General features: G+C 36.9%; 1 protein-coding gene across 5 annotated transcripts in view; it reads right to left on the bottom strand.

Moving 5' to 3' along the window:
* FBXL2 (F-box and leucine rich repeat protein 2) overlaps positions 1-22,238 on the bottom strand; it is a 53,175-nt gene that overhangs the window by 10,438 nt on the left and 20,499 nt on the right. For 4 of the 5 annotated variants that reach the window (XM_034062247.1, XM_034062237.1, XM_031044352.2 and 1 more), the window contains 8 exons: positions 12,746-12,800; positions 11,251-11,325; positions 7,891-7,985; positions 4,761-4,829; positions 4,579-4,674; positions 4,143-4,269; positions 3,873-3,947; positions 1,549-1,679 (listed from right to left, as the gene is read on the bottom strand). In XM_034062247.1, coding sequence (XP_033918138.1) covers positions 1,549-1,679; positions 3,873-3,947; positions 4,143-4,269; positions 4,579-4,674; positions 4,761-4,829; positions 7,891-7,985; positions 11,251-11,325; positions 12,746-12,800 — 723 coding nt within the window. Of the gene's footprint in view, positions 1-1,548; positions 1,680-3,872; positions 3,948-4,142; positions 4,270-4,578; positions 4,694-4,760; positions 4,830-7,890; positions 7,986-11,250; positions 11,326-12,745; positions 12,801-22,238 lie in introns of those variants that run through there. The other variant, XM_034062249.1, reaches the window with a different exon arrangement.

Here is a 22,238-nt window from a genome sequence, read left to right as displayed (position 1 = left end):
GTATCATGGAAAGCAGCATAGTAGGGCTCCCATACCCTGAAGTGACGTGAGAGTAGCACAGTACAAAAGAACAGAAACAAAAGCTTCTAACAGAGGCAGCAGTTTTCTTTCACACTCAACACTGAAATATTCAGAAGGTATGAATAAGTGTGATATTACATTTCCCTTTGACTGCAACGTAATTTTTTATAATGTATTTTCCTTACACAATCCCAAAAGTCTAGATGTAAACAGCTGTACCATCTGTCCTTCCACTGCAAAGGGTCTTTTTCCTTACGCTGTTCCTCATGACAGAAGAAAGGCAGACGCCTTCCCCCTTGTGGCACACACAGGAGCTAGAAGTTTACCTACCAAAGGCAAACCGGTTCCTGCTGCAGTTGTACTGGGAGAGAACTGCACAACTAATAGCACTTTAGAACTGCTATTTCCAATTTGAGCTGTGAATTGAGAGAAGGAGAGAAATCGTGGGAAGAGACACAGAGTAACAGAACAGCTTTCTCGGGAACACAATTAAATGTGACAGAAGACTCCTAAGCCCCTAACACTGACACACATAAGCTCTAGTAAGTATGAACTGTTATGTGAAAGGGACTGTCACTCTGGAATTGTCTTAAGCACAGGTTTCCTACAACAGCAAAAGCTCTTCTTCACTCAATCAGCGAAAGGAACACTGCATGTCAGTATACTGAACACTTGCTTCCCCTAATTTTTATGATCTACACTTCCCTCCATTTATCTGTGATTGAAATATAACAACTCTGACTCCTGCACATTCCTGTCAGAAATGGCAATTTAGTGTAATCTAAAAATCTTCTAATTTACAGTGAAATCAGACCTCACAAGAAGCATTACATCTCTACAACTGCTGCATGACAGAGCTTTCTTATTAAAGCTGAAGCTGACCCCACTTCTGAGAATGCCACTATAACCTACATGTCAACACAAATAACACCAATGTAAAAGTTAACATTATTTTTAACTGATAAGCCCTTATTACTCAAGATACGTGCCATAAACATCAGACTTTAGAGCACACTCCGTATCAGAATTGAAGAATGCCAGGATATACTGCAGAGCATACTAAAACCACATTAAAAAACCACAAAGTCTTAAAATATATTCAGATATGATTTAGCTTTTTTTTGTGCAAGACAAATGGCTGCATAAAACCACATCAGAGTACAAACATCACAAGACACAACTACAGATATCTTTAAAAAAAATAATGGGCTTTATATCTTTTCTTCTAAAATACTTAGCTAGAAGCACAGAATTGAACTTTTTGGTTCATCATGTCTTATTTGTTATCTGTGAAATCTGCTTTTCAATATACAGTAGACTACATTAATATGAAAGCTATAGAGGACCAGCCCTCAGTTTCTATTCAGCTGGCACTTCTAACTTAATGGTTTGCTTGCAAAGGTAATGCAAAGCAACACAAAGCTAAATCAAACCTGTGGGTATCAGATTATTATCTTCAGAAGTGAATGTCTTAGACCAGGCCAGTAAGAACATGACATACTCACGGCAGGCTCATGACATACTCACTTCAGCCTTGGACAGTTTAGACCAAGTGCTGTGAGAGAAGCGTCTGTCAGGTTGCTACAGCCTGAAACACAGAGTGATTGAAGTCTGTGGCATCCTCTACAGATTTTGACAATGCCTTCATCTGAAATTTGCTGCAACACAGAAGAAGGCTGAAATCACTCCATTATGAAATAATCAGCTAAGAATAAAAAAATCAAGTCATATTAACTGAACTGGTAGTGTCACACTGTATATAATCATGGCAACCTGTGGATTTTCAACCAAGAAATACTATCATAAAACCATTTTCATCGATAACACTGAAAACAATCAGAAGACAATTCCTACTCATCTGTGTATTTTTCTACAGATCTCAAGTACTGCTCAAAGGCAGTCTGAAGAATTATTCATTGTTGGCTTCCTCTTTCACTATGCTTTTGCTTCACAATTTTCACTCTTTTTAAAACTTACTTACATTTAATTGTAATTGTCATTTTGTTAAATAGCTTGCTTATATGTTTGTAGAGTGCAGGTCTTTTGTTCCAGAGACAGTGTAAGCCCAGGAACAGTGCAGAAGAGAACTTGATGCTAGAGAGCAGTAAAACTAACTACCTATTTTGCACTGGAGCAGTAGGACCCAAGGGTAAAAATCCTTCATCTTTGGATAATTTTCAAAGCTAAAGCTGTCTTCAGCTGAAAGATTAAACTCAAAAGAGGAGTTTTCATTTTACAAAACTGTTTTGTACTAGATATTCTTGGGGAAAAAAAATGAGAAAAAGAAGTAACTCTTAAATTTGGACACAGGAACTAGAAGAAATATCCCCAGTGCAGCTGCACACAAAATAGCAACAGGAATTGGGTTATTGAGGGTGTGTGTGTGCAAATACTATTTTGTTTACAGGTCTTCTATTCTGGAAAAGGTATTCTCCCACTCCTAACTCCAAGAACTTAATTTTTCTGCTGAATGACTAATCCTTCCTGGTGAAACAGGTCATTTTCTTTCCTGGCCGACCATTATTCTTCCAATAACAACAAAGACCTCTACTGTGTTTTGAACTGAAAATACACGTTCTTTTTATAAGCCACACATCTAGGTACACTAATACTACTTGAGCATATTTCTGAGGCTCTTACCACAAATATGACCTTTCACAGATGAAAACAGGATCTGAGATCACTTTATGCTCTCCTCCTACCCAGCACTTTTTTGTATCAGAAGTTTGTATTTGTAATTTGTTCTGTCAAACAGAAATTATCCTAGACAGAAAACTGAACTCCTGTCATCTTTTTGTGGATCTAGAAGGATCTGCATCATACACAGGTAAGAAAAGTCCAACATCAATCAGGTATTTCTGGATTTGACTCCCAAAAAAACATTTTCTAGAACTATCTTTTTTTTTTTTGGGAGATACTCCTGACACTATTACTGGGAACAGGAACTATGTTGGAGGTAAGGACTATGTAAATTTTATGCTGCTGTTGGAGATTATCAAAATTCTCAAGTTATATACGAAAATTTTCCATTCTGAAATTGCTCATCATTCAATGCCTACAACTCTCTTGGGAAATTAACAAGAAGCACAAAAACGTCTGCAAGTCCCCATTTTCTAAGACCTTTCTCTGAAGAATGTACCTATCAATTAGATGTGCATTTTTCAGAGTTAATATCAGTTCATTTCATAGCTGCTGGCCTGGCATTTTACAAGGTCCACAAAACAGAGCCACTAGAATTAAAGTTTGGATCATCTAAAGCACAAGGAGACCTGCTGTGTAAATATCAGTGCTAGACCTTTAATCATAAAGGCCCTGGCTGCTTCTGGAAGCATGCTTCTAAGCCATAGGAAGCATGTGTTCTTCCACTGAGAAAGCATGCCCTTCTCCTGATACATAGATGGTTCTGAATAATCTTTAGTTGATGCCAATACATTTTACTCTCAATTATGTAGCCCACAATATGTCTTCTGCTACATTAGAAACCTTAAAATTATGAACAGACCAAAATGTTTGATCTTAATGGATGGGAGAACAAGATCTACATCTGTGAAACTGCATGGTTTAGCATATACACAGTTCATTTGAATGAATGCAGTTAATTCTTATTCTGAAGCTTGTTAGAAGACATAATGAGAGGGAAAACACCTAACTCATCACTCCAAATCTACACTCAGCTGTAGAAAAAGCCAGCTCATTTAAGATCTCCAAGATTAAGATTTCCACACAGAATTCTGTAAAGTGCAGAGATACTCTATTTGAGTTATTCAAATGTGTAGCAGATCAATTCATTAGCATTCAAAAATGGTATATGATTCTTAGAGAATGTATCTTTTGAAGCTCCAAATACATACCGTACAGGACTGCAAATTCAGGATCACCAGCTCATGACAGTGATTTTGAATGTGTTTCAATGCTTCATCTTCTAACTTTGTTCAGCAATTAAACAGGACATAGGAAAAGAAACAAGAAATTAAAAGCACAGCAAAGCAGCCCAAAGAACATACACATTTTGTAACATTGAACAAAAGACTATAACAAAAATGGTATTTTTTAATTCATGGAGATTTCAAAAACCCAAAATAAAATTTTATTCCTAAAGGATCACCCAAGCAGTTATGTACCTGTGTGCAACCTCTAAGAAATAGAGCTTTTAGTCCACTACACCCTTTCACCAGTGCTTCAATACCATCCTTCGTAATCTGATCACACCAGGAAAGATTCAAATGTTCCAGATTTCTGCAACCCTCACTGGGAGAATTAAAAAAATACATAAAGTTAAATCCAGCCTTCAAATAGTCATAACAGTGGGAAACCCAAATTAAACACACTGTTAGGAATTAATGATAGCCAGTGGACTGCGCCAGGCCTCCACAGAAAAGTCATGAGAAAAGACCACACACAAACATTGCAGTCTACACCCAAGAAGTCCTAGATATAGAATACAGTCAGTGCTGATACACACTATTAAGGTTCAGCAGTGATTTTTTTTAAACTTTATTAAATGTTGAACAGCTCTTTAAATGCTTTTCTTTAATACAAAACACTGAATTTTCTTACCTTAAGCCTTTCAAAGAGCTGTTTGTGATGGCTACACAAGACGTCAGATCCAGATGTTTCAGCTTGGAACAGAATCTGCTAAGACTGTAACACGTGCTGCAAAACAGCAGACACACTAAAAATACCTTCAGCTACTTCTTCTTCCACATTTTCCCATAAAACAGAAAACCGCTTTGACTTACCTGTCAGTGATTTTTGTGCACCCATTTAGATTTAAGTGTTCGATGTTTCTACAGTTCTGTGCAAAGGTCCTAAAACAGCAACAAAATCCTGGAGTTAATGTATTAACTCACAAGTTGTAATACAGTCACTAGAGTGCGCTCATGTTCCCTACTGCCTTCCACCTCAGTCAAAAAGCTTAATCTTCAAGCCAGAGTAATTACAAAGTATACCTCTAATATGTCTGCCTCTTGCTTTTTCCTTTTGTTAATATAAAATACCACTTGAGCAAGTTGTTTATCTCTGTCATATATAAGCCAGAACTGATTTGCTTCAAATGCCTTAACTAAAAACATTAAGGGCATAAACAGAAAGGTTTAAATATCACATCAGTTAAATATTAAGCTGCTGAGAAGAGTTTTTGCACATCTCGTTACTGAAGTCTCTGTAGGAGCTTGCTCCCACATCACATGAAAAGGAATGTAACTTATACTATGCAGAAGTGGGACCTAATCCTGTCGCACTACCAATGGAAAGCCCTGTGGACTGCAAATTAGTTATTTATGATCTTAAAAATTAAAATGCATCTGTGTGCACTACTGGGTATGAACTATAAGGATGATTGGAGCTATTATACTGCTAAAAGCCTGTATGTATCATTATACTAATTACCCAGGAGAAACACACAAACTTTCTTTTCATCTCTGCAGAGTAATATTTACAGCTGCGTTGCATTTCAGAACACTGGTTTTATGCCCATGTTTTCTCCAACTGCATGGATTTTATTGGCAGGGGTGGAGGAAACGCACAAAACCAGTTTTGTCTGGAGGCCTGCCGTGGCTAACAGATCCAACTACACACTCAGCTGGTAACAACTTCCTGGCTCTGCAGCGTGGATTGGAAACAATGGAAAAAAACCCCAGCAAGCAGTTATACTGGTGAGAGTTTCCACTTGAATTCTCGAAACAGCTATTCCAAACTCATGTACTGGAGAGAGATTTACAACTGAGACACTCTTCACATCACTTGGGAAGATGCTACACTGGAGGAACAGCAAATTTTGCTTCCAAGATTCAGGCATGGGGCATGTCCTGAGAGAGCTGCCACAGACATCCAGTATTCACGTGGCCAATACCTACTTCCGTGACTGGATATTTTTAAACAAAATTTGATGTAGAAGTAGGACAAAGAAATAAATTGGTATCTCCCACAAAACTAATGGCTCTGGAAACAACATGAGAAGGCTCATAGGAAAAGTTGCTTTTAGAACAGGTATCTGAAAATTAATGGCACCTTTCTGCTAATGTTTTGAAAGTCTTAAAGCTAACACATTTATCACTCATTTGTTAATTTCAATATAACCTGCTTTTATTTCAGAGGTGAATCATCTTTTCTGAAGTGCCTTAGACACCACCACCTCCACCACTTAGTTGTCACAGACATACATGTGAATGCTGGTAACACTTGGGTAGCCAGTCTCAGCTAAGCCAGTCCTATTACCTGCTGACATGACCAGCTCTCTCATCCCAACAATGTACACATGCTACACACTGAACTGCTGTATGCTTATTCTAAGTATCTGTTCATTGAATACATCATTATTTCAAAATATCCCAGCTCCAGCCCTCCCCACCTTCTCAAATGCCTCAAATTACATGAACCCACTTAGGATATCTGGTCCTATTCACAACCCTCACTGCCACCTTCTAGCCTTAGTAACCTGAAAAGCACAATTGGAAGCCTAAACCTAATGTGAAAATGGAGTTATTGGGGGGATATCTGTTACCTACTGTCCTAACTCTTTCTTCCTACACCCTTCTCACTGACTTCCTGCTACCTCCTCCCCTCAGGGTAGCCATTACCTCTCTCAGAGCCTGCCTCTTCCCTCTCCTCTGCTTCTGGTATTGCCTCCCCTACTGAGGACACAAGAACTGTCTGTGTGAATGTTCTGGGCACTTGGAGGAGCATTACAGAAAGTTAACTCTGGTTGGAGCTACCTCTTTTTTGACAGCAGTTGCCAGTAATCTGGAAGATGGTAATAACATGCACTTTCCCCAAAGGAAGCAAGACTGACTGAAGGTGGAGACACCACAGAGCAGTCAGGGAGATGGCTTAGAGGCAAGGAAAGCTTATGGGAAATCTTCAGGTCTGAAACTAGTATGACTATTTGGGTTCCTAAAGCAATCTAGTGCTCAACTTGTTGCTGGATTAATTTACCCTAGACACAAAACCCAATGAATTAGACTTACTTCTAAATTTTAGGAAGACCTAAAGGTCACAAGACACTAAATGCCCACTGCTTAACAAAAATCTTTGTGCTGCTATTTTCCACTAAAGAATGGACACACTGTATCAGACCTAGCACCATCCAGCCCAGTCTCCTGTGACAGCAATGGAAAGCATATCTGTAAAAAGCCATACCCCAAGGCTTCTGCAAAATACTCTTTGAGCTCTAAAGCACTTATGGCTTAGGGACACTTCAGCTGGAGGCAGGATCTCTTGAGTTTTAATACTCAGGAGAAATATCCACAGAGGGATCTGGCTAAACAGCTTGTGTACAGAAAAAGCTTACATGGATTCAGACAATTTTCTGGGAACTACACAGTTCAGTTTATACACTGCACAAAAAAGGGCCACTGTCTCTATTTGGAGACTCCTGAAATGATCCTGTTGCCTGCCTGTCCTTAAATTAGAGCCAGAAGAGAATCCAAGGCTTTTCCTGTTTTTGTATGCACTAAATTGTATCAGTCTATTCTTTCTCTCATTGCTTGGGTCACCTCTTGTCCAGACTAGGAGATAAACTATAAACTGATTGACTAATCTTCATGAAATTAAGTGCTGTAAGACACCAGAGTAGAGGTCTGAAATAATTTTAACTGCTTGAAGATGGAATGATATCAACATAATACTAATGAATAAGAAGACACATTTCTGAAGATCACAGTTCTCATGTCTTAGCTCATTTTCAGAGAATAATAGTAGCTATACTTTGATTTCAAGCAGACATCTCAGTCACTATTAAGGTACTTAGTACTTCAGTATCCCATTTTGGCCATTAGTCAGTACTCAGAAATCCAAACGAATGTAACAATAATTGCTTTTTGGTCCAGACATTAGGAAATAAGTGATGTCTCAATCTTGGACTTTACTTACTTTAAGGAGGAGTCTCCAACACCAAGACATCCTCTCAGACTAAGTTGTCTCAGGAACCCACCACACCTTTTCGATATATTTTCCACAACTCGACCCTTAAACCAAATAGAAGGAAGATTTTGTTGAGTTTTATTCTGGCATAACATTCTAACCAAATTAAAAATGCTGGGAGCAAACACCCACCCCAACTCTACCCCACCACAACTACACCTCCTTGAATTTCTTCTGCTGCTTTAAAGAAAACCAGTTGCCTGATGAGACTCTTCCACCCACACTGAAGTGCTATTCAATGCCATCTTTAGTTCCATCTCCCTTTTTTTTCAGTCTATCACACAGGACCCAACTTTTTGTCTCAGCAATAACTACCCATTAAACTTGTTGAAATCATCTTCAAGTTTTGTCAGATGTGTAGGGAACCTGAAGAACTGCCCTAGAGGTTGACTGGGAGGCATGCCCACTCCTCAAGGATTACAGTTACTATTACAGTATCTCAGTTGATATTAACCACTAAGACATGCTTAAGCTAGTACCTCACTGAACTACACCTGTTTTCCAGTTCCTCCTGTAGGGATCTGCCTGAGCCCACCTGCCAGTCTTCAATGTCATATATATTTGGGTGTCTGTGCCTAACACTTGGTAATGACAAAGAATATCACAGGCTTTGTGCCTCATTACTTCTTCGAAGCTTAAGCACAGTTTACACACAAAACCTCCTACTTGACCCCACATTTACTATAAAATGCTTATTTACATCCCAAAAACAAATTTTGTTATAAATCAGAAGTAGAATAGCACAGTACTTCTAATATTTAGTCTGAAAGTAGCACTAGGCAAAAATGTTATTTACTCATTTATTTTTATATTTATTTAACATTTTTAAAGAAAGATAGCAAAAAGGAGGTGGCTACGGCAAAAAAAATACTACACATCACATTGTGTCTAATTTTAGGGAGGTAAGGTCAGAGAAATTTTAACCATTTTGACCATTTAAGAAACAGGACTAATACCAAATAGCTAATATCTTTCATTTTCTTTACTCTCTTTTCGTTTTTAAGAAGGAATACTTATACAATTACAGGTCAATGGATTTTTGTTTGCTCATTGTTTACCTCTGATACCAAAAGTCCTAGTTATCACTATGTGAAAACATTTTCCTATTGGGGCTGGTTTCTTAGTCCATAAGCAGCATTGTTTATCTTATATCTCAGAAGAATTTACACCAAAACAAACCGAAAAATCACTATACAAACAAAATTATGCATTTTTTAAAGCTTTCTGATTAGACAAAATTGTTTCTCAGCAGAGGTCAAATACCTTCACTGGGCAGATAGTGTTCAATGAATAACATATAATGGGAGTTGAATCTACATTGCATAAAAAAGCTAAATCCTATTGTGTTATTCAAAGAAAATAGAAACAAAGTTTCCCCAAACCCATTTATCTCTTTAAGTATGTAAAAAACCCCAACAAACAGCATTTTTAAGAAGTCAAATGCATTAAAATATGTTTAACTGTTTGAATAATTCGATGTCACTCAAAACCCCAGAATTTCAAATTACCTCAGCTTACATTTGGTTCCACACACCAAAAAATTTTAAGGCACATTAAATTTCAAGATGATCTTTACACATCTTCATCATAGAAAATAAACATTTTTTTATAGTTCCACCTCCCTCTTTACTCTCTACCACATAAGGTCTTCAATATTGAAGATTTCACAAAACCTGATTTTTCCTTATTTGATAGTCTCAGATCAAGTACTGCTTGATGCTATGTGAAATGTCACAAACCAGTACAACGTCAAACTGAGCAAAAAATTGCTAGATCCAATTAGCAGCTTTTACCTGCCCTAAATCTATAGACAAAAAATCTTACCATAACAGCTGAAGAAAAAGACAGAGTACCACGTTCAAAACTAGCTTGTGTAATAACCTTTGGTTTAACGTACTCTTATGAATAAATGTAACGGGCTTATATTACAAATACACTTAAATATAATATACTGAACTAAATTGCTCCAAACCACAATAGCTTCCTATAGCAAAAGAGGATCATAATTTAATTTCACCTCTTCTCCTCAATCCCATGCTACAAACACTGTCTCAAAGAGCAACACCAACACATTATCTCAAAGGTACCACATAAGACAAATATATTGAAAACATTAAAATCCAATACTGTGTTTCTAAATAGCAGAAAGGATTCAGACACAGAAAAGGCCTACCAACAGAAGGCACACAGATCCATGGGGTTTCCTTCATTATTTCTTAACAAATGAGAAACACAATCTTGTTTAAAAGTAACTGAAAAGATTACATCCAAGGTCCAAGTCTTTGTAGGCACATTTAGAAAGAGGCAGATACCAAAACTCTTTCTCCTACTTCTGCAAGATCCTCATGTTTAACATCAGTATAGCAGAGGAGTTGGCAATAATTTTTTAAGAGTGGTGAAGAAATTTGTGCTATATATTACTGTTAATCTTTAGGAACAGTTTGAACCACACTTGGCAAAATATACCAAATGAAATCCATCTGGATTTTATTCATGCAACTAAGAAACTATAACATAAACCCCAGAAGCAAATTCATTACTGTATTCTAAATCTGATTTGTATCAAGCAACAAACAACAAACCAGTTCAGACTCAACTCAGGAATTGTATTTCACCATGGATTTTTGTCTTAATTTTCTAATGTCCTGGTTTTTTTGTTACGCACATCTATGATGACATTAATGCTGGTATGTTTTTCTTACAGAAGACAAGACTGCCTTAATCATTTTGTTAAACACTGAAAAGGACTTTAATCCACATGCACCTGTATTCCAGTCAAGGTCCAAGCCTCATACAGCAAATCTTCACAAGACATAATCAGATACATGCCTAGATTTGATGTGGTGTGCAAGTGGTTAAGAAAAATTGTTCAGCATTTCATTGTGTCAGTCTCAAAATCCTACAGGAAAGCGTGCAGAGAACTTTTAGCACTAGATGGCATCCTCACAGAGAGGCTCGACCAGCAACAAAATTGTCTGGATGGTGAAATCGATTCAGAGGATCTCGCTCCATCCAAATGCATCATTTATACCTTTACTTTCTGGGAATGAGCAGCTTTAAGTTTCAAGAGCCCTGTATGCATACGATATATGCCAACTATGTGATACATAGCTGGCAACCAAAACTGAAACACTTATCCAGTATGAAAAGAGATAAACACAGAGTTACTATCCATTCGCTCCTTCACAGTACTATCCTGAACTTTAGCCTTTAAAATGTGACCACAATCACAGTCTATGTGATACTGAAAATGGGCTTTGCTTTTAAACATCACCATAGGAATACAAAAAAAAACTAAAGGACACTAACCTCTATATCCGTTTGAAAGTTGAAGAGGTCTATTCTTTGCCAATTGCTTCCATCCAGAGCTAAAACATTCCATGCCTGCAGAAAACAAACACAGTTGTATTTATTACCACCACTGCCTGCTCCCTTCGCTTTCCTTTCAGCAACTGAAATATAACAAAATATACAATTTCAGGTCAATTTTTTTAGAAAACTATTAACTGTAGACGTTAGTAGTCATCAATATCAACTAGTTAAAAACACTGAATTCATGGAAATAAATCTCACATCTCCAAAATGGATTACACTGCAGAGGCTAACTTATGCCAGTAAAACATGTAGGAAAGCAAGAAATAAAATGTAAAGTACATCCATGGATACAGCAAAGACCTAACCCTGCATTTTTAAAAAACGTTAGTAAATTCTGTCTCATAAGTTACTTTTGCTAGATCTATATGGAGAAAAGTAGCTGCAGATGAGATTCTGTCCAATAAACCCGTAGTTCCTCAACCTCATTAGTTACTATTCTGAGAAAAACAGAAACCTTTCAAAGAACTGCTGACCTTCCACTGTTAGAACCAGGCCTTTCCTTTACAGGTGCAAAGTTACATGTGCATGCTTGAGAATTTGTCCTTCTCTGTCAAAGCAGAAGTTGTTCAAAGTAAAACAAAACCAAAAAAAGCTGGAGAAGCATAAATGTATTCAAAACCAGAAGAAAAGAATACTGCATCCAACTGACAGGTAGTCCTGAGAGAAGAATACAATTGAGTCAATCACTTTGGTTTTCTTCCACTGTTTTGCAGGCTTTACCCTAAGGTTCTCACAAAACCTGATGTTAACCTGATGTTAACACAAAGCTTACTGATCTTGCAAGTCACAGTGATATGTGTGTAGGAATTAAATAGTTACACAATTCTACATTAAAACAAGCAAACAAAGCAAAACAAACAAAAAAACAATAAACCCAATCAAGAGAAGGAAGAAAAGCATCAAATAAACACTATAATTCAAGCTAAACATAAAAGCTTAAGCACTTAGCATGCTTTCTCTACTCTCTTCTGCTGCTTTTTTCCTCCATTAGTAGTCCATCTACTTAACACCTTTTTGTACTTGGCAAGCAAGTGATGAATGTACTCCTTAGACACATGGTGCACATTAACTGAACTATATGGAATTTTAAACAGAAAATACATCTGAAATACAGTGTTATGCAGCCACATGCTTTATAAAAAGCAAATGCCATCACACCTAACTGGGCTTAATCCCTTCTCCAGATATAGATCATACACAACTAGGTTATCTTTTCCATAGCCTTTAAACAGAAGTTCAGTACATAGCAACTAAGACCACACCTGAATGCAAAACTGTTCCTTTGTTTTAAGAACCAAATAGACTGAGAGAACTAATGTCTGGGGGCTATTTTTGGACAAAAAGCAGATTTCCCCAAAGTCCATGATTTGCATATAATTAAGGGAATAGCATCCCCCAGAAAAACAAAAACCCCAACAGAAATACATACCTTGGAAACTTGTGCACATCGACACAAAGTAACTATGTCCAAGAAAGAAAATATTCTAGGAAGAAAGGAAAAGAACAACAATTAGAATGTTTTATTATAAAGTCAGACTAACACCTGGACTCACAGCTCTGTAGTTCTATAAAAAAAGCACTAGTTGCACAAGAAGCAAGTTAAATGCAGTATGAGCATTTTATCAAGTTATTTTGCTGTTCAAGACTTAATAATATCACATCTATCATCTAAAGACAGTCATCACCAACATATTAGAACCAGCAGGTGTTTCTTCTGAAAATATTGATTTTCTGTTTCCCCCTCCTTACTACCCAAACATAAATGAATGATAACGAATTATTTTTCTTCTTTTTAATTCAAACTAGCCTGTATACCTTTAATTGGGCTGCAATTAAAGAAATAACTCACACAAATACAAGTGAAGATTTCAGAGGTTGAAGAAGAGTAAGAAATTGAGAAAAACACAGATAAATTCAAGAATCTAAGTACTAACAAAAAGCAAAATTACCCAAATTTCTAAAGGGCTTTCATAGTGACTACTAAGTCTAACACAGTTATTTATTTTTTAATTTACTCTACAAAAAAACAACTATAATTGAAAATTCAGCATTACTATTCTGAGCATGGAACCAATTCCTCAAGGCTGCCAACTCTTAACAGTTTTCTGAAAGAAATTTTTCACTGTCAAAATGAATTTTGCTAAATGCCACTTTCAGACAACAATGAAATTGCTTCAAAGGATGTTCTCAGTGACAAAAAAAATAGCTTAAGCATAAAAGACAGATCCTATTCCAAAATAATTCTCTATTACAGAGGAAGACAGATATGAAATATATGAAAGATGTTACTGTGATTCACTTATAATTATATAAATACTATAAATATAAATAATATAAATATATAAATATAAATACTGTGATTCACTCTTCCTTTCTTGCCAATGAAATTTTTCAGTTATTAGAACAATAGTAATAATAACAATTTCATCTTTTAGTGGGATGTGAACACTGAGGAGTAAACAAGAGGTAAAAGATGCTGAATAATGCAAAATTACTATTTTCCAATTGGAAATCTCAAGTTAGAGCTCAAAATGGATATCTACATCTTAAGCGCTGTGAGTTTTAGCTGTGGTAAGAGTCATGTAATGGAAGTTAATGGAAGAACTTCTTACATGTAACACCCTTCTGGATGTTTATTATTATCACTTTAGATAATTGGTATTCCAATACTCATTAACACATGGAAATACTTTACCTTTTTCACTGTAGCATAATACCTTGTCTTCAAAAACTATTAGCCATGAAAACAGACGGCAAGACATTTTCAAAAGCTATGAAACAATTTATAAACCTGTTGATAACATTCATTTTGATGGCATATATGTCTGTTGTTTGAACATCCATTCTGAAGTTTGACCACTTCCAAGAAACTTAGCAGCATTTTATGCAAAAAGTACATACTAATGTGCTCAGCAAAACTGCTGGACTGTTCAGATGGGCACTGAAAGTGTTCTCAGCCTTGTAAGACCAGCATTTATAACAACACCCCACCATGAACCCTCAATAACCCATGAATTGCCAGTATAAGGCAAGTGGCAGAGGGTGAATATTAGAGATTATGCTGGAGACCTGCTAAAGCTGCTTGGTTTGTAGAAGCTTCCTCCTAGTACCACTGTATGAGTGTAATCAGAAGGTTATCTCATATTTACAGAGGCTGAAGCACAAAAAACTTCTATGTTATTAGTTACAAAGGAAGGTTTGTGACAAACCATATTGTGATACAATACTCTTGCCTAAATGAAGAACATGACATGCTTTAGAAGTGATGTATCTCGTTACACTGAAATATGAAACAGCAGAAGAAATTGCAAGATGTTGAAGAGAGAGTATTTCATACTGCCAGACTGAGTTGTCTGGCAGTCTGTCTTCATGTTTGATTGTTTATTGCTGTTAGAAGATTAAAAGTAAATGAAAACCAAATGCAGAACACATGTATTTATTTTTGCTCCACTCTCTATGAAGTGACTTTTTAAAAAGTCAAAACCAAAAAGTGGTCATTTTATGTTAAAAGGAAAAATACTTTAGAGTAAGTACAAACATTCATGATGCTCTCAGTTTTTATTTTTATTCTGAAGAAGAAACTTTCTTGCAAGGTGCTCCAAAATGTCCCCATCAGAATAATATCTGATGGATTATAATGCATCCTAATCAGAATTATTACTGAATTAAATACTAGGATAGGCAAGAGATGCCAGTAAATTCCAGAGTCATTTTGCCAACTTGCCTGAAAGCATTTTTTTCCCCACACTTTTCTGTTTACCTTCTATAGTACAGGCTTACATGTGCACCACTAAAACACACTTCTCTACTGCAGTCACACAGAACTACTAGGAATTACTTACCAGTCATGAAAACTAGCCAAAAGACTGTAAGGTTTAAGGTAATTTAAAGTCTTTTAAAGACTTCAAAGTCTTTAAGAGACTTCAAAGGCAACCAAGAAACTGAGATGGAGATGGCAACACTGGCATCATCGGTCATCTATCAGCATTAGACACTGACACTGTCTGGTACTTAAGGGTGAGGAATTATGTCAGCAGGTACTTGTAATTTTAAAAAGTGGAAAAAATTACCAAGTAAGGCAGCTGACGGTTGTATGGCCTATGTTCTGTCCTCTATGACCATAGCTATGCAGATGGAAGCTAATGCAGCCAGCAGGAGGATTAATTTCCACTTAAGCCTTTGACAAGCAGTATGGGGAAAACGGAAATTAAGTTAAGAGATCCACAGGAAAGTTTAGGATCATCTATTCTGACTTCCAGTATCCCAAGATATTCAATTCTCCATAGTTATCCTATATGAAGTTCAAGACTGATAATCCCCTTATAAACAACCAGAGCTCTTAAAGACTTTCCATCAATAGGCACATGCCAGTCTGGACACGAGTTTGGCCTTGGAGATCTTTCAATGTTAAGAGTACCTGCAGTACACATAAGCTTCAAGCCAAAGGCACAATGGGTGGCACAAACTCCCTTATGGCAAACATGAATTTGACTAAAGCCTAATGTCCATAAAATGACCTATTCTGCATTTGAAAACCTTCAAGAAATGGAAAATCACCACCTTCTCTGGTCATTTGTTCCACTGCTTAATCACTCTGTTACAACGTTTGCCTTATTTCCAAGATGAATGTCTGACTTGCAGCTTTAATGCTTTTTTCCACTTTTCTTCACCAAATTAGAGTACATTAGCAGTTAGTACTTTCCCCACACCAAGTTTTAAAGCACTTATCATGTCATCTTTAATGCTTCTCATTGACAGTGTTTGTACTTTAGTTCTTTGAATCTCATCTTCTCTTCACATTCTTCATTTTTCCAATATGCTTCTTCAAATGTAGACATGCAGCATTAAAAAAAATAGTATAAACAAAGCTGTACACAGACGTGTTAAGTCTGCCAAGCAATTACAGTATCAGAAACAATCAAATTGATACTAGTACATAAACTGCATTCATATAGACTACTATAGAGGCCTTTAAAGAGGGAAGTATTGCCCGATCAAATTACACAAACCCTTGAAGTGGGGAAAATGAATTATATGTGTGCAATGATTCAGGACATGGTTTAGTGGTAGACTTGGCAGTGGCAGGTTAACAGTTGGACTTGATGATCTTAAAGGTTTTTTCCAACCTAAGAATATCAATGATTCTGTGATTCTGTGTTTGTGATGTCAGATTTCTCCCCCACCTGAAAATACACACATTGTTTGTGGACTTACAGAATTCTTACCAACTAACAGCAGATCCATACACAAGTTTGTATTTTTTCAGTTCTTTGACTCACCAGTTGGTATTTCCTATAAGATACAGCAGCCAAATTTTAGAGTGACCGTGGGCCATTTAAGTACATACTATACCTAAGAAATATGAATGGCATTATAACAATTTCTTGTAATCTTTGCTATATTTTTATAATTTCCCCCACAGTTAAGCACACAGATGGTAAAGCATCACTTCAAATATACCAAATACTATGTTTGAATACACTAATTTTAAGTTTCTGGCAATTTCTTCCCTACAGTAGTAACAGGCTAAAAGCTGAGCAAAAAGCAGTGTGCAGTACTAAAAACAAAGAACAGAAACATGAAAACATATATAACACTTAATTAGCCAACTCATAAGCTGCATATTCTTGTATACAAGAAAAGCTACTACTGGAACACAAGTCCTGGGTTCTTCTCCTGATTTAAGCCCCTAAACTTTGCTTATCCTCTTTTAAATCTGATAGAGCAATCAAATTTTTAGTCTGATGACTGACCTATTATTATTCCAGTACATGCACCAAGTATGTACGGTTTATAGCAGAACTCAGAACAGCTTCTGCATTTGTGGTCCAACCTATGAAGCTGGCACTTTGAAGGCAGAAGGAAACATAACATGGCTCAAGGGCTCAAAAGGAATAAACATCTTTGTTTCTGAAGCTTGCCATTTTTGTACAAAATCTTGTAGCACAGAAGCTTAGCAGTTAAAATACAAATGAACAAGGGTTATCTGTTCTTCTACATGCCAAAAGCACTGACTATATCCCCATTTTCAAACATGTATGTTTTCAAACCTCTCATCAAGCATAAAACAAAAAAAAGAAAAGATTTTTGGAAGTCGGAAAGTCAGAACATTCTAATATTACATTCACTTCATTTTTTCGTTCCCAATGCTTTCCAGACTCATATGGTAACTTTAAAAATCCATTTGTTTTTCCCAGCAATTTACAAGGAAAAAAAACCTAATGAAAAAAGAAAACTATTCATCTTCAAGGCTATGTGACATCTTACTGGAAAAGTTGTTACTGTTACAATTGCAACAATTGATCTGACTTTCCTTCTGATCCTTCTGAAGTTAGATATGGGTTTATTAACTTTAGACACCAGTGCAAATCCACAACTAACGTCCTGTATAATCATATGATGCTTTTCCATAAACATACAGGCTAAGCAAAGAAAAAACTATAATTGTCTGAAAATATTGTTTAAATTACATGATTTATAACATCTTTGCAGGATTCTTACTCAAACATCATGCAATATAGCATTTATTCAACCTTTCACTTCTAGTAATATATAAGAGCAGAGGGGAAAGAGCATTCCTTGCCAACTGGCAAATTAACAGTACTGCAACAGCTAACAGTGGTGATCGTTTTTCTTTTAGCTTGAACAGTATTACAAATCAAAGCATTTAGAAGCAGCCTGTTTCTTCCACAAAAATAAAATTAATATTACTTCAATAAATGCACATAAACCAGAAAAAGTTATAAATTATCTCCTCCCTCTCTCTACTCAAGCTATCATATCTAACTCAAAGCACAACTGCTCCCTCCAAATGAGGGTCTTCTTCAAAACCACTACTGTCCATATTAGTCATATATCCTTTTTCTCCTCTGCACAGTCATCTGGGTCTCATTGAGAAGGAACAATAATCTCTGGGTTTGTATCCTAATGAGCTTCTTGCCTGAGAAGCTGAGGGTTTCAGTTCCTTACTTATAAGCATAGCAGATAATCTGTAGAAAATGTGCAACAGACATGACACTGCCCAGAAAACCTTGCAATCCAATTCTGCTTGTTAGATAAATAATAGAATAGTAAGAAAGAGAAAGAACTGCAGTATAAGACCAAGGGCTTACTTTGTTCAACTTTAGAGTATGCAACTCTAAATGAGCAAAATCTTACAGTGGTAGTATTTTCTGATTCTACTATCAGAGAAAGGTTTCTCTATTTTAGAGAAAAAGAAAATCTGGATTGCTTGTTATAGTCAGATTACAGAAATTTAAGTATTTGATGTAAATAAGAATGCAATACAAGAAATTATGTTTCCATTTCTAGATATTTGTAACAAAATATTAACCACTCTTTTTCCACATGTCAAACTGTTTTTTGGGGGTTTTTTTAGTTTTTTTTTTTGTTTTTAAGAGCTGTAATGTTTTTCAACAGTTTTCATACGTATTTGATATAAGCAGGCAACAAACTGTGTATTTGATGACATTTTCAAAAGTATTTACTATTCAGTTCCAGCACTATGAGCAAAATGTTTCCACTGTAACTGGTTTACTTTCCTTTTAATTAAAAGGTAGACTGTATAGTTAATACAGCAAAAATAATGATGATATTAATTACACTCAGTGCAGCAATATTTAATCCCTCCTGTCATAACCATATGGCAGGACAATTTTAAAACATATTGTAGCACAAGCATAAACTGTCAGTCTCTGTCTTACAAAAGCATTTATATGCAGAAGCATAAAACAAACTTCCCACTGATAATCCTGTAGACAACCAGGTTTGTGCCCCTAAATTTCCCCAGGTATTTACACTCTGCAGGGATGAGAACTCAGACCCCATGTCCCACCATACTACTCTCCAACATGCTCTGCCTTTGGCCTTCTGAGTTTGTCTCTGCAGCACTATAACTTCAAAAGTTTTACAGAGCACCTCTCCCACCCATCCTCTTCCTCACCCTGACAGTCCAAGTCAATACTGTGTGTTATAAAATGTGGACTTTATTCCTCTCTGGCTATGGGCAGACCATCACCCGAGTCCCAGCATTCAGCATGAGATCATCATGGTCTTTACTAAGAAAACTGACTATCCCAATTAAATTTCTCAGTCATCTATTCTGTCTACAGCTTTGATCTACTTTGGTAGATCACTGTACAACTGCAAAGAGGACATACACACACAAGAACTAGATGGCTGGCTAAATCACTTCTATGTATGCTTGGTCTGGGCTATTTAATTTTGTTGTTCCAACATCAGGAAGTGCTTCAACCATGCAAAGGGTTTCCTTAGACACAGCACAATAGTTAGTGTAGTGGCAGTGCCTTAGCAGCATGACTTCTTCAGTTGGTATAATCCAAGGTAAGCAAGCCTATATATCCTCCAAGTTGCTCTGCAAGAAACTACCTTGTATTCAAGAGCTAACAGCTAAGCCACTGGCATTGCCCAATTTCTTGCACGTTTTTTCCCCTGCTGAGTTCTTTAAAATGTCCTTTAAAATACATATGTTGGAATAAACATATAGTTCAATGAAACAATTAAGCTACTCCCTATTTAACATTTTAAAGAACTTACCAAATTTGGTGTTGGAATACACAATTCAGAAAACTGACAACTAGAAGTTAAATGTTGGAATTCCCACAATAAACCTCAACACATTGATTTTGTTGATTGTCATTAGTATAGGCACAATAATTTAGAAATTTAATACCTAGTGTCACAGATATTTTTTTATCCTACAATTAAAACTGAAGCATACTACAGAATCAGTAAATCCTTTCAAAAGTGATGTCTTTACTATTTCAGAGCACAATACTTTTCACTGTCTAAACCACATCAACAAATTCTGTTGAATTAAATAAACAGGACTCTTAGCACCCATAACACAGAAAAGCACAGGCGTTTCCATAAACATATGGAGAGTCCTACTGCTAGGAAAGAAGTGCTTGCTGTCGTGGTTTAAGCACAGCCACTAACTCAGAACCACACAGCCATTTTCTCACTCCCCACTTCTTCCTCCCCCGGCTCCCAGATGGGGAAGAGAATGGAAAGAATGCAAATCCCACAGGTTGAGATAAGAACAGTCCAGTAACTAAGGTGTAACACAAACCACTACTGCTACCACCAATAATAATAATGATATGGGAAATAACAAGGGGAGAGAATATAACCGCCCACCACCCTCCAACCGATACCCAGCCTGACCTGAGCAGTGATCTAGGCCTTCCAGGTAACTCCTCCCCAGTTTCTATACTGAGCATGACATGCTGTGGTATGGAATACCCCTTTGGCTAGTTTGGGTCACGGGTGCTGTCTCTGCTTCCTCTCAGCTTCCCGTGCCCCTCCTCACTGGCAGATCATGAGACTGAAAAGTACTTGATTGGAGTAAACATTACTTAGCAATAACTAAAACCATCGGTGTTATCAGCATTACTCTCAGACTAACGTCGAAAACACAGCACTGCACCAGCTACTAAGGAGAAAAATAACTGCTATTGCTGAACCCACAACACTTGCATATTACAATACCTTGCCAAGGAGGCAGCATATTAAATTGACTTTACCTTGTGGTTCATGTGTGGTATGGATTGCAACAAAGCAAAGCTAATAGAATTTCTGTGCTTCTTTTAATCATACTTTATGAACAGTTCTATGAGTCTAACTTACAGCACTGTCACCATATCGAATGTGTGTTTCTCAAGAAAAATTGAAAAAAACACTTTAAAATCAATTCCTTTAACAACAGACTGCTTCTTCAATACCACCAAGAGAGCATCACAATAGTGCAAACACTAAGTTATGTTTTAAGAGCACTTTCTTCACACACGGGCAAGCACGCAGGATGGTGAGCACTTGCCTCAGGAGCAGGGCCCAGCCTGGGATCTCTGCTCTGGGTGCCCCAGCATTGGCCAATGTCAGCACCAGACAGAACTGATGAGAGGGGAGGCTGCAGTGCAGAGCTTGGGGTGAATGCTCCATCCCTGGCAGCATTCAAGGACAGGCTGAATGGAGTCCTGAGTGACACGGTTTATTGGGAGGTGTTCCTGCCCATGGCAGGCAGCTGGAACTAGATGATCTTAAGGTCCTTTCCAACCCTAACTATTCTATGATTCTAAAATGCAAACTACCATTATTTGAGACATTCTTCCACTTCAAACTGGATGCAATGACATACATACAAGGTAACCCAAACATCTTAGTGTATTAAGAAATCATCAGCTCATTTTTGTTAACACCATCACTTAAGTCTGTAATTATAGCATTACAAGTGAACACTTTCTTTTTTTTCTTCCCCTCCAAGAGAGGCTGTAGCAAACCCTATAGGCAGCCACAGAAGACGTCACTAAGCTGGTGATGTGATCACAGCCAGTTAAGCCATATCATCATATATGGCAGTTTACACTGCCCGAAATCAACTTAAAAAAGATGAGAGTTCAAAGACATCCTTTAGCATCTCGACCATGGGCTGAACTTAACTGATTTTGGTGTCGTAGTAGCTAACTCCTGCAAAGGTGAGCTACTCACAGTGGCAACCTGATGAAATTTATGACTAACCAAATTACTACAGTCAGGAAAGTTCTCCTGCTGGTTCTAACTTAGAGTAATGCTAACAGGCAGCACTTTTCTGCAGTGACTTTTTGAAAGCTTTGAAGTTGAACTTACAACTTGTTATAACAAAATTCATGATATGAAGACTGTGAATTACATTACAGAAAGGATTACAGGCTCTTCAGACAGATAAAACATTGTGTAGCATGGAAGAGTTGACTACTCTGTACACCAAAGCTTTTGGGACATTTTGCTTCACTTTTTCTGACATGCAAGGAAAAGATCACTGTTAGATTACATCTTCCATGGTATAGTATAATTTGAACACATTAAAACAAATCAAGGCTAACCAAAAGATAACAATTTCAACAATTCCAAGAATTAAACCAGGT

Source organism: Melopsittacus undulatus, chromosome 1 (assembly GCF_012275295.1).
Source record: "Melopsittacus undulatus isolate bMelUnd1 chromosome 1, bMelUnd1.mat.Z, whole genome shotgun sequence".
Classification (NCBI taxonomy): domain Eukaryota; kingdom Metazoa; phylum Chordata; class Aves; order Psittaciformes; family Psittaculidae; genus Melopsittacus; species Melopsittacus undulatus.
Note: the sequence above shows the minus strand (reverse complement) of the source record. Positions and strands in the feature narration are given on the sequence as shown.